This window comes from Sphaeramia orbicularis, chromosome 18 (assembly GCF_902148855.1).
Source record: "Sphaeramia orbicularis chromosome 18, fSphaOr1.1, whole genome shotgun sequence".
NCBI lineage: Eukaryota > Metazoa > Chordata > Actinopteri > Kurtiformes > Apogonidae > Sphaeramia > Sphaeramia orbicularis.
Window position 1 is genome coordinate 4,004,140 of NC_043974.1, and position 14,092 is coordinate 4,018,231.

Below are 14,092 nucleotides of genomic sequence, written 5' to 3' on the forward strand. Positions count from 1 at the left end.
GTAAAATTGCATTTACTTATCTGAAAACATTTCAGGTTTTTCACATTTTTTTGTAAAATGACAGTTTTTTAATATAAACATTTTCATGTAATTTTATTTTTTTACACTAAAACAAAGATAAAATTTGCTGTTTTCATTATTTATAGGTTTAATATGATAATATTTTACTGGTCTGACCAACTTGAGGTCATTGGTCTGTATGTGGAATCTGAATTAAAATGATTTTGACATCCTCGATTGTTAATACCTTAAGTGTAATTTTTGTACTTCACAAATTCATCCTATGGGTCAGATTGGATCCTTTGGCGGGCCAGATTTGGCCCCCGGGCCACAGGTTTGACACCTGTGCTTTAGGGGGACGCATTTGGCCCCCGGGACGCATGTTTGACACCCCTGGCTTAAACTAAATGTTTCTGGGAGATTTTTTTACATGTGTTTCTGTATTTTCTTGCATTTTATGAACAATTGAACAAAGACACTTGGTCGTTAGACAAAGCTGCAGGAGGGTTCTAAACTCTCATATCCTGTACTTGTGTCATCAGTGTTTTTTTTTTTTTTCTCCTCTTCTCTCCTCACTGCTCATATTCATTTCATGTGCTCCTCCCTTTCCTTTTCATCTGTCACAGTTCCTTTATTTCTCTTCTTCTCACACACTTCCTCTTTAATTCAACCTTAACTGTGAGTTTGCCTTTAATCCGCCTCCTTGTCCTGTATCTTCCTCTCCTCTCTCTTTCTTGTGTACTCATGCTTTTAATTTTTTTTTTTCAGATTTCACACTTCTTTTCATTTAATTACGTGTTCCCTGCCCTCCTGTCCATCATTCCTCTTTCATCCCATTCTGCTCCATCCCTCAATTTTAACCTTTTTTTTCATTTAACCTAATCCCATCTCTATTCCCTTTCTTCTTCCCACAATGTATCGATTCATTAGATTTAGGTATTCACTCTTCATTCACATTTTTCTCTATTTCTCTCCATTTCATCATGTTTGACTTTCCACTGTTGTCTTCTTTAAATGTCATATTTTCATATTCGGTTAATCACGTTTTTTAGTATTTGTTTTTGGTTCTTACACATTCCTCTCCAAAACTCCACTGTTCTTTGTCTTATTTTGTCTTATTTCCCGTGGGCCAGATTGGACCCTTTGGCGGGCTGCTTTTATCCTGTGGGCTGCATGTTTGACGCCCCAGGCGTAATCTGTCCAAGGGTCTTGGGGTCTATGTCAGCTACCAATGGATGAAGGTGTGTGTGTGGGGGGGCACCAATGTATGACACAGATAGAAAATTTCCTGGTGTAGCTTTTCAAATGTTGTGATTTCAGATTCTTTTCAGACATCTTGACAACATTTGGGCTGAACTAAGCTATTGGTTAAAGACAAAAAATGCACTATAATCATGTCCTTTTTAGGCCTGAGAATATTTTCAGAATCTTTAGAAACCTTTTCTTTTTTTTTGGTGTAGCCTAATGTCATCAGACTCGTGGCAACAGAGGTTCATGTTTAAAATGATTAAAATGCCCAAAATGGACTAAAACATGCATCTGTGTACATCTATAAGCTCTGTAAAGTCTGACTTGAATTGAACCTTAGTGGGTAAGTAGTTCTAAAGTAAATGCATGGATGGTGGACGCATCATTGAACTTAAAGTTCATGTTAAGGCTCATTTCTGCTCACTTCAAGCCTCAGTCACAAAGCGTCTTACGAACGACGGGTTCGTACGAACCTCCCGGTTCTTACGAGTCCTGGAGTTCATAGACATTCGTAGATGGAGCAGTAGTTTCTTCCATCCATCTTATGAAGTCAGTACGGTTGCCGTTCAAAACACCAAAGCATCTTGAGGCCTCAGTGAGAAAATGACGTGGTTTTGTATCGTACGAACACCGTACAGCTGTCATGATCTTCTTAAGCGTGTCTTGGGACCTTCAAACGTCAGACTTACAAATACTTCATGAATTATTTTTTCATAAGGTCAATGTACGTCAGCCCTATGTGAAACTCATGGGGCTCTGAAGTCGATGGTAGGAAGATCTTACACTGTTTCAGAATATTTAGATGGGTATATAAACAGTGGACGTGGACTAAAAGTCCCATGTCCTGATCATCACATTCAATAATGTCCACAGACTGAAACTTCTACAGCTACAAGATGAAGAAGAGGAAGATCCAGCAGTTGTTTTGACTGTTTCGGTCCAACATCAGCAGAAGAAGAAGGAAGACATTCTAAAGCACTAACATAAATAAACAGCTTAACGTAGTTTAATGTCTAGAACAGTGATCAATCAGCACCAAAGTTCGTGTGAACATCTGTAGTCATGTCCACTTTCACCTCTGGAAAAAAAACTGAACATACTTTAATCTGACAGGACTGTTCATTCATTCATTCATTTTCTGAACCACTTGGTCCGGTCGCAGGGGCAGAGCCTATCCCAGCATTAGAGATGTCCACCATAATTTGGTGATGATTGATACTTTTTTCAGACATTAAACTATGTTAACCTATTATTACATTAAGTGTTCTAGAAGGATGTGTGTTTGATGTGTTTGGGATGGTGCGCTGTCTGTGGTGCTGAAATACACATTACTGTAAAATATACAGAAAACTGACCTGTACTGTTAGAAATTAGGAGTCATAACAAGACATCAGCCAAATTTGCACCAAGGTTCTAATAGTTTTGAATTTTTCATTATAGTTTAGTTTTATTTAGTTTTGACTTTTTTCTCTAATTCAGTTAGTTTTAATTTGTTTTTAGAGCAGGTTTGCTAGTTTTTATTAATTTTCATTTTTTTCTAAACACTTAGTTTTAGCATTAATTTTAGTTTTGTCGTCTCTTTTCTCTTCTTCTCTGTCGTCGTATTCAAATAAATCCCAGACAGGACTCTGCTGCTTTCTCCCAACTTTAGTCTCCATGTTTCCAGGTAGAGTGGGGCTGGACGACTGGAAACCACAAGTGACGGACCGTCAAGTGTCATATGGTGCCAACACCTAAAATTGCTAGAGTGAAATAAATCACTTTTGTATCAATCCGACGTTGACAAAGATGAAAACGAAGGGAACTTTATCCATAATTTTTATACATTTTAGTTAGTTTTGTAAACACACAATACAGTTTCAGTTAGTTTTTTTTTCTTTTAATTAGAGTTTTTATTTATTTCAGTTAACAAAAATGTTTTTTCAATTCTAGTTGTGATCATTTCATTAGTTTTCGTTAACAATAATAACCTTGATTTGCACTCACATTTGTCATTTTGGCCAACTCTATAAACCTACTGAAAGCATTCATGCTTTTAATCAGGGACATTTAGAGGTTTGGGTTAGTTTAGCTACTACATACAAGCTATAACGAAGCAGATTTTACTTCATGCAGTGTAGCTAAGTTCACGGCAGCATGTGTGTTTCTGTTGTATGGATGTTCAACAGTGCAGTCAACTACCCAGAGTATTTTCTGTTTCAGTGAAACAGCCCATCCCAGTAGAAAACATCCTCCCTCTGGCTGATCCAGTTTAGTGCCAATCCTCTTTTTTTTCTCTTGTTCCTTGTCCTGCTTTCTCTTTTAGGTGCCCTTGAATTTTCCATTTAACTTTATTTCCTTTTTTCCCATCCATCCCCCTTTCTTTCTTTCTTTTGGTCTGCTTTCCACGTTTCCCCTTTTGAATTCTTCACAACTCATCTTCTTCTATTTCATCCCTCCAGACTTCCGTACAGTTTTTTGTTCTGTGAGCCCTCCGTCTGCCCTGAATGAGTAACTCTGTAACCCCCTAACCCCTCAGCAGCACTGCATGCATGTCACAGCACATCATGTCACAGCCACACACACATTTACACTGTGTGACCGACCGGTGCTGTGACTCTAAGAACCTTGATCATGTAAAGAAAAAAAAAGGGAAGAAAAGGAATACTTTCATCCCTCCCCTCCTTTAATCTGTGGATGCCATGCATTTTCAAAGAAAAAGAGGGGGAGGGAGTGGAAGATGGGGAAACACGAAGGGTTAAGGGGAGGCAGGATGAAGAGAAAGAGAAAGGAGGCAAGAAGACGTGGAAGAAAAAACCAATGTGAAGAAAAACTGAAAAGAGACAGGAAGTGAGGGATGAAGGGACAAAGACAAAGACAAAGTAAAGAAAAAGGACAAAACATGGAAAATAAGAGACTCTGGAACCACAGGTGGAGGAGAAGATGCTCTGCTTTGACAATAAACCATTGTTTTAAAGTGCCTCCTGTGGTTTCTATGTTCAGTTTTACTAAATGACCTTTCACTAAACCTGAACAGACTGAACCCGTCATCTGCAGATACTATTATGAAACTGTTTTAAAGAGACCAAAGTTATAATAACAAAAATATAAAATATAAAAAAATAGCAGTTTAAAAAAAAAGTATAATTTAAAAAAAAAAAATGTTGTCCTTTTATGAGATTAAAGTTGTAATATTTTGAAAATAAATTTGCAATAGTTCGATAAAAAGTCCTAATTTAGAAATTGTAAGCCTTAAGTAAGTTCAGTAATTTGCTCCAAATCCGTTTGGTTCTTATGACAAAACAAACCCAAATGTGTGTGAACTGTCTTCAGAGTCCTTTGACTAATGCTAATGTGTTGATGGTGGGCGGGGCTAATAGGCTCAGTATTTGGTGGGCGGGGCTAATAGGCTCAGTATTTGGCCTTTGTGCGTAAACCCCAAATGAAAGTAGAACCTCACAGAATGTTCACAGATCTACATTATGAGTGGGTACGGCTTTATTCTTGTAAATTATGATACTTTTTTTTATTGTTTTTAAATTACAATGTTATTTTTGTAATATTTTGGCTTTATTCTTGAAAAATGACAACATTATTGTCCTAATATTACAACTTCATTCTTGTCAAATTATGACTCTTTTTGTGTTCGACTTTATTCTGAAAAATTACAGGTTTTATCTCCATATTTTAGGACTTTATTCTGGTAGTGACAAGTGTTTTTATTTTCTTATGTGGCCCAAATACGCTGTCATGTGAACTGCTAACCTTCTGCAAATGCTTCAAAATTTACTGAACATCATTCAAAGCTTCAGTGTTTTTATAGGATATCTTTTGCTTCCAACTATGACAGAAGGGTTATTTTGTAGGTTTTCCTAATGGTACTTTAGTCATAAAAAACGCTAGGTAAAGTTTGATGACTCAACGTGCGTTTGTGGTGCTGATACTGATTTTGCACCCAATGAATCTACATGTAGAGGAGCAATGAGCTAGTGTACGGTTATGAGTGGACAGAGCACAGACGACCGCAACTCTGGAAGTCCAGAGGAAATGTGTAAACATGCAAAACTAAATACTCTGAGCACATTTCACAGGGATTTGAAATCATTTAAAGTGGACTTGGTTTGTTTTACAGTTTTATAGTGGTATGATGTATATCAAATGAACATAGTTAGGAAGTTCAGTAGTCATGGAAACGCACAAAACAGGCTGCTTGAAAACAAACAGAATATAAAAAGAAAAATAATGATTTGTGTACACACACGCACGCACGCACGCAACAATACTAAATCAGGGTGTTTGCTCATTATCCCAATAAAAATTCCAGACTTCTTTTTAAAAACTGCTGTTTTTTTCCCCAGACTTTGACTTCATGTACTTTTATATTTGCATTCCTGCTGACCAGTTAGTGAAAACATATCAGGTTTTTTAGATGTTTTATAAATGTTATAAGTTATACTTCCTCATTCTACTTTTCAAATATGCGAAAAAACACAAAACACATTTTCTTTATATAAATATATATATATATATATATATATATATATATATATATATATATATATATATATAAATATATATATATATATATATATATATATATATATATATATATATATATATATATAATTTTTTCTTTTCATGTTTTCTTTCAATCAGTTTTATTTCTAAGGACCAAAGTAGGATTACTTTGTTTTGTTGCATATCTGTAATAAACTGAAACTAATTAACTCATATACTTTCCTCATGTATTTTTTTTTTTTTTTTTTTTGTATCTTTCAAGACTATGTTCCTTTGAACATACTCTAAAATTTGACTATAGGAGAAACTTTTTTCATACTTTATTAAGACTTCCACACAAAATTCCAGAATTTTCAAGGTCTGGAAAACAGCGTTTAAAGATTCCATATTTTTCAAGACTTTCAAGACCTGCACAAACACCCTGTAAATGCATTTCTCTCTCATTTTGTGTGTGTTTACGATGACAGCTTACTGGTTTTGACCAGTTCAGTTGATAATGTCCTCTCAGAAAAAAGGACACTTTTACTTCAGCACTAATATTATAACTTCTTATGTACTTTTTTGGACATATCATCACAGTCAGTAAATTAAATATTGTAAAAATTCAATCCTATTTTATTCATGCAGTTGTGTCACTTACTGGAAGTTTGGAACAAAAATGTGTCATGTGAGGTCATGGCACACTTGACCTTTGTGTTCTATGTGTCATCAGTAGATCATACTGTAAGATATTCTATTAAGGTGTTCCTGAAAACCTGAGGACTAATGGACACATGGACATGTGGACACATCTGTGAATGGCTCTGATGTGCTTAGGAATGGGATGTCTTTACACAGAGTCCAACTTTCTGAGATTCAGAGTTCACAGTAAAACCCAAATTTTTTTGCAATTTGTTTTTTTCTGGTGAATTCATCAATTGTCACACAAAACAGATGAAAAAATGTGAATTTAAATGAACCACACTGAGACCTCAAGCTGTCCAGAACCAAATGATGTAAGGTGTTTGATGTCAACTACTAGAGCAGGTAAAAAAAAAAAAAACAAAACTTAATATAAGTTTGATAATCAACCTCTCAAGGACTAGTGTGATCATAAATGGATTGTGTGGTGGAGAAGGCAGCAGATGGATTTGGACACTCACTCTCGCACTCCTTGATGTCAGTGTTGAGCTGATGCATGGCTCCCATGGAGATCTGTCGGACCTCTGGGTCGAGCAGCAGCTGCATCAGGGAGGTGGAGATGTGTTTGCAGGCGGACATGCAGGCCGTCTGGGCCACTTTACCCTGAGAGACACAAACAGGACATTTTCACACTTCTACATCCAGCTGACATTTATTCACACACATACTGCAGCGGAACTGAACAGAACCAAGGTTATTATTGTTAACGAAAATGAAAACCCATTCTTCAAATTGTAGGGACAAAGAATTCGTTTCATAGTCAGACACTGAAATACTCATATGTGTCTGCTTCACAGTCTAGGAGTTCAGGTTAAGGGTGTAAGAGCATGAAAGACGACATCTGACAGGAAAACCTTTGAACCATGATGAAGAACCAGCACAACACACTGTGATGGACACAGCCACACAGGGTAACATGTCTGCAAACACACTATCACCTTATTAGTTTTCATATCTCATTATTTTTATAATTTTGGTTAACAGCACATGGTCTTTAGTTGCAGTCAGTCATTTAACAGACACAGTTTAGTTTATTTTGTATTTCTTTATTTTAATCTTACGCTGTGGTATAAGTGCACATCAAGGTTATTATCGTTAATGAAAACTGATGAAATGACTGATAACATAATAACCTTTGGCCAATAATGTTATAACTTATTGGCTGGTTATTACGTTATTGGCCTGGTAAAAAAAACAGTTCTTTACAAATGTAATAACTGAGCCAGTAACAGAATAAGTTATAACATTATTGGCCAAAAGCTGTTAGGTTATCGGTTCAGGACTTTTATTACGTTATCGGCTGTCATTACATTATTGGCTTCTACATGCATGTTCATCCATTGATCGACCGTTTGCTACATCTTCCCAGGTATTCTGATAATGTATGAGAACACATCTGGTACAAGAGGAGACAAAATTATTCCTCTGCCTCATCTGTGGAAAAATGACCTCACAGATATCTGAAATGGAAAACGACAGCAGAACACTCTTAATCCTCTACTATGTTTTTTAGAGCCATGTGTAACCACAGTTACAGCGCCACCAGCTGACACAACACAACCCAAAGTCTTCATTTTAAACTAGTTTATAGAAACACACATCATTGGGATATTTGCTTTTGAGACTTTTCAAAAAAAAAATTGGCTTAAACCAAATAAATTTGCTAAACATTTTAATGAAGAACCACTAAAGCCACTGGTTTTAGTTTTTGATGAGTGTGTCCATAAACTCTTCAATTCTATTCATCAATCTTTAGCTCCCAGTTAATTTAACTGGGAATGTACACCTGTGATCCTGTTGGGTTTCCAACTTTGATGATTTAAAAATAGACACAAAAGCAACTGGTCCGTCAAAGAGCAGGAAAATGTGTGTTTGTGTTGATTTATTGAGCAACTGTGTGAAACAAAACCAGACATCAGCAACATTTTCATGATAAAAGCGAAGGAAAACCAAGAAAATGTTGGGAAATTATGACCTGAAAAACAAATGCATGCAGAGTCCACACACACACACACACACACACACACACACACACACACACACACACACACACAGAATGGTAATCAGAGTGAGCTCAGGTGTACTTTATTACAAAAAGGTCAGAAGTGTACCAACACACACACATCTACATAATCTCTCACACACACACACACACACACACACACACACACACACACACACACACACACACACACACACACACACCAAGCGTTAACGAAGTGTGTTGCATTCAGGTGCAGTCAGGATGATGAAGTAGCATAATAAGAATAAAAGCAGCGGATGAGGAAGTCCATGACAACGCATTAATACCGAATGCAAAACGTGTGCGTGTGTTTTCAGTGACGAGTTGCGGCCTTGAGCTCAACCTCTGCATCTGCATTCCGACAAAATGAAGCAATGACTAGAAGAGTGGACGGGCTAAAGTTTGAAAATGAGTTCAGGAAAGAATAACAGCGGAAAAAAACCCACAGGTTTTGAAGTGACTACACTTTAAACACAGCCGATGTTTACAGAGTAGAAGGAAACCCATGGAACTGTAAGTCACACTGAATATGAGTGTTTGTGATGGAAGATGTTTTTCTGTTTCTCCGTTTATCTGTTCTTCTGTTCTCGCAATCTTGTGAAATGTCAGCAGTCGAGGCCCAAGTACTGTTCCGTTTAAAAGTTGGCCCAAACCCAGATCAGATGTTGCTCCTGTCTCGTCCCTTAAACCACAGATGCACTGGTTGAAGACTCGTGTGGACTTGGCTGGTAAATATCCCAAGATGCATTTGGTGCTACTGTCAACTAGGGATGTAATGATTACCAGTATAACAATAAACTGTGGTAAAATGGCCAGCGGTTAGTTTAAATTCTAATTATCATGATAACCGTGTTTGATTACCACACTTTTCCAGAGAAAACGCCTGTGTAAAGATCTGCTTTTATGTCAAATATTTGAGTATAGTTTTAATTTATCAAGATTTTAATTGTGTATCCTTAATATTTGGAACCAATATTCACTTTTAAAGTCTTTGAAAAGGTTCGTTAAGCATCTGCGTGTTATCTATGCAATAAAGTTTATACATTTTTCAAATTGGATTTTATATATTTTTTTGTGTTTTCTGGCCTTTTGTGTTTTTATAGTAGGTTAAAGTGAAAAAATAACAGACAGATGATATAAATGAAGTTGTGCTGAAAACAGATCCCAAACATGGGTATAGTGAACATTTGTTTATATAGTATATAAAGGCAAAATCAAAACTACTGAAAAATGGACAAAATAGGCTCAGACCACTAAGATGTTTCTATTTGAATGTTTCTGCAACAGAAAGTACATTGTGCCGACTATTTTATTTGTTTTTTTTTGTTGTTTTTTTTTTTCAAAGTACAACTTGGTTTAATTATTTCAGTGTGTGTATCAGTACTTTTTGAACATTTTGAGCACAATTTCAACAATACCACTATAATAATGAGAACCATGATAATTTTGGTCACAATAACCATGATATGAAATTTTCATATGGTTCCACCCCTACTGTCAACTTGACGCTTGTGTTCATAGAAGTCCATTCTCACAAACACCGAACTTCATATTTAAAAACGCCCATAAACTAGAGGTGTGCCAATACATTAATTATTAGATTCATCGTGATTCGACACATAACGATTCAAAATCGATTCTTTTTCATAATTACTAAATGACAAGAACACAACCACAGCATGGCAGGAAAATGAAAGTGGCTCATGACGCCTTAAAGAACGGACCAATGGGAACACAGTCAAACCAACTGTAACTGTTTGCATACAGTTACAGAGCGTCACATTCACCCAATGGGTTTAAAAGCTGGTGTTTGGAGGCGGCTGTTCTGACGCCAGAGCGCAGATACAAACTTCTGAACCCAAAGTATTTTACCCAGAAAGCACTTCCTGAACTGTACAATGAGACCAGAACCAAAGTAGTGGAACCACTGAGGTAAACATGGAGGAGAACTGGGTCATGTGATCATGCTCTGGTTGTGGACAGTGAAATCTGGAGTTCTTTGTTGGATTTCTGCTGCTCATGGAGGATTAGTCTGGATATCATTTATTCTGACTGAATAAACTAGTGCTTGCGTTGGTTCAGATTGAATCAGCTGTTTTCTACAGTTTTCTACAGAAGCGTGTGTGAGGAGGGTCTGAGAATTGGAGTGGGTTCCTGAGGAGTTCTGGAGGGAACACAAAAACTAAAGAAGCATTTAGTTATTTATTTATTAGACTTGTACAGAACTCTGTGAAACCACTTTGGATTGAAATGAGTCTTATTTATTTCTAAAGACACTTTGTTTTCCTATAAAATGTGGATTTCATTCCACCACAGTTTTTTTTGTACTGTTAATAGGTACATATTTTTAAACGTATTGCTTTTGATCCAGTTGTTTTGCAGGTAACTGTAAATCTGTATTTGTGAATAAGAGCAGCTTTTACTGTATCTGCCACTGCTGCCTTTGTCCTGTTGGTACCCTGGTGGAAAATCTGTCGGATCATTCAGTGGTTTGACACACAAAAAAAAGAATGGATGCAAGTTTGTTTGATTACTTGAATTTATAGATACTGACAAATATACCTGGTTTAAAAGTATGAAGTAGACACAGACGGAGGAAAAAATCCTGAATGGGGGAAAAAAGATGCATTGAAAATCGTTAATCATAATAATCGTTATTATCATGATAATTGTTGATTAATCGAATCGTAGCATTTGAATCATAATCAAATCGAATCATCGAATCATGAGGTACCTTAGATGGAACACCTCTACTATAAACTAGTGAGAACTCAGTGGCAGTGGTGTAAAAACACTGGTTTGGTTTAATGGAGGTTTGCGCAGCCGCCTTACAGCAGCAGCTGTGAACCATATGATATTATATGGATGAAACAAACACGATGCAGAAACTGAAACGAAAGCTGAAACGTGGAAACGGCTGGAGGAATATACATAGAGGGAAGGGAGCTCCTGCCGTTTCCACATCATGTCTGTAGCAGCTGCTGCTGTAAGGCAGCTGCGCAAACCTCCGTTTCCCACAATGCACATTACGACAAAATTTCGAAGATGCCCGAGTTCCCTCCTGGCTCTGTTTGTAAACACATGGTTTGTTTATGGTGAATGGCACTAAGATAGTGTTCACTGTGATGAAAGAAATTCAGGTGAGTAATGACAGACAGACTTACAGATTCATGATACTGAGGATAGGACTGAGGTTTGACAGAGATGATGAAAAATTGGTCATGAAAGTCTCCCGCACCTTTAAGTGGAAAACTGAAGCATTGTGTAAGTGTTTGAGATGGACAATGTAAAAAAAATACACCCAATGAAATAAAAAATGTTTGTAGCAATAATATTTATTGTAATATCATTATTGTTTGGTAGCTCAACCCCCGTTAGTGATCAAACCCTTGACTTAAATGTAATCCAATACTGGTGTCCACATACTGTATGTGCAAAGAATAAAAGCCAAATAAAAATCAGTGGTTGGAGGTTTTCATTTCAGCAAAAATAGGTCAAAGAAAGTTAATTTAAAATGTTTTCCAAAAAAAAAAAAAAAAAACCCTTTTCAGACATCAGACTAATATGTTATCTGCGTTTTCCAAACAACGATTATTGTGATATGTCAGATTTGCAGACCTGCAGCACAGATTTACTCAAAAATGAACAGACCTGTATATTTGGGCCTAAAACACCCCAGAGTTGGTCTTCTGTCCCAATTAGAGCTTTGGATTTATTTATTGTTCTTTAAGCATCATCCTCTGGGTTCTTTCTAGACCAGATTCCATAAAAATCCATCTTATCTTCTATAACAAATCTGACAGCACCGAAAAGATCCCACTGTGTATGTGTGTGAGTGTGTGTGCGTGTGTGAGTGTGTGTGTGTGTGTGAGTGCACTGAGGTCACACAGAAGGCAGCCTCACCTCAAAGGGAAATCAAATTACACACACGGCACACACGTGCGAGCACATATGTTGAAGAAACACACATGGACCATGGGCCGGATATCCTCCAGTATGATCCTGGCCTCTGCACTCACACACACACACACACACACACACACACACACACACACACACACACACACACACACACACACACACACACACACACACACAGGGGTCAGTTGTCATAGGGTGAGATTGAGCGTGAAATGGGCAAATTCTATTTACATTTCCTGAACCTGGTCGGACTAACACACACACACACACACACACACACACACACACACACACACACACAGAGGTAGGTCTGTCTGTCTGACAGGAACGGTGTTGTTTTATAGAGTTCAATACAGACAGACAAGTGGGAACCATTAGTCTGAGGACGACTGGAGGAGGAGGACAGAAGGAAGGAAGGAAGGAAGGAAGGACAGAGAGTGAGGTGTTACTGTAAGAATAAAGGAAAAGAGAAATGTAAAGAAGACAGAGTAGGAAATGATCAGTCTGGACCTTTGACATGTTTACAGTCACTGACTGAGACTGAGTACAGGAACGGACAAGAGAGGACAGGACAGGACAGGATAGGATAGGACAGGACAGGATAGGACAGGAAAGGACAAGACAGGAAAGGACAGGATAGGACAGGAAAGGACAGGATAGGACAGGACAGGATAGGACAGGAAAGGACAAGACAGGAAAGGACAGGATAGGACAGGACAGGAAAGGACAGGATAGGACAGGAAAGGACAGGATAGGACAGGACAGGATAGGACAGGAAAGGACAGGATAGGACAGGAAAGGACAAGACAGGAAAGGACAGGATAGGACAGGAAAGGACAGGATAGGACAGGAAAGGACAAGACAGGAAAGGACAGGATAGGACAGGAAAGGACAGGACAGGACAGGAAAGGACAGGATAGGACAGGAAAGGACAAGACAGGAAAGGACAGGATAGGACAGGAAAGGACAGGACAGGACAGGAAAGGACAGGATAGGACAGGAAAGGACAGGACAGGACAGGAAAGGACAGGATAGGACAGGAAAGGACAAGACAGGAAAGGACAGGATAGGACAGGAAAGGACAGGACAGGACAGGAAAGGACAGGATAGGACAGGAAAGGACAAGACAGGAAAGGACAGGACAGGACAGGAAAGGACAGGATAGGACAGGACAGGATAGGACAGGAAAGGACAAGACAGGAAAGGACAGGATAGGACAGGAGAGGACAGGATAGGACAGGAAAGGACAGGATAGGACAGGAAAGGACAGGACAGGACAGGATAGGACAGGACAGGATAGGACAGGAAAGGACAAGACAGGAAAGGACAGGACAGGAAAGGACAGGAAAGGACAGGATAGGACAGGACAGGAAAGGACAGGAGAGGAAAGGACAGCACAGGATAGGACAGGATAGGACAGGATAGGACAGGAAAGGACAAGACAGGAAAGGACAGGATAGGACAGGAAAGGAAAGGACAGGACAGGAAAGGACAGGAAAGGACAGGATAGGACAGGAGAGGACAGGACAGGATAGGACAGGACAGGACAGGACAGGAAAGGACAGGATAGGACAGGAGAGGAAAGGACAGGATAGGACAGGACAGGAAAGGACAGGACAAGAGAGGACAGGACAGGATAGGACAGGACAGGACAGGAAAGGACAGGATAGGACAGGACAGGAAAGGACAGGATAGGACAGGACAGGATAGGACAGGAAAGGA

The 14,092-nt window shown here is 38.3% G+C and overlaps 1 protein-coding gene across 1 annotated transcript in view; it reads right to left on the minus strand.

The window, feature by feature from the left end:
- The window catches only part of exoc6b (exocyst complex component 6B), a 252,990-nt gene that overhangs the window by 68,552 nt on the left and 170,346 nt on the right, over positions 1–14,092 (minus strand). The window contains 1 exon segment of the mRNA XM_030162161.1: positions 6,888–7,029. Within this exon segment, the coding sequence (XP_030018021.1) occupies positions 6,888–7,029 (142 nt within the window).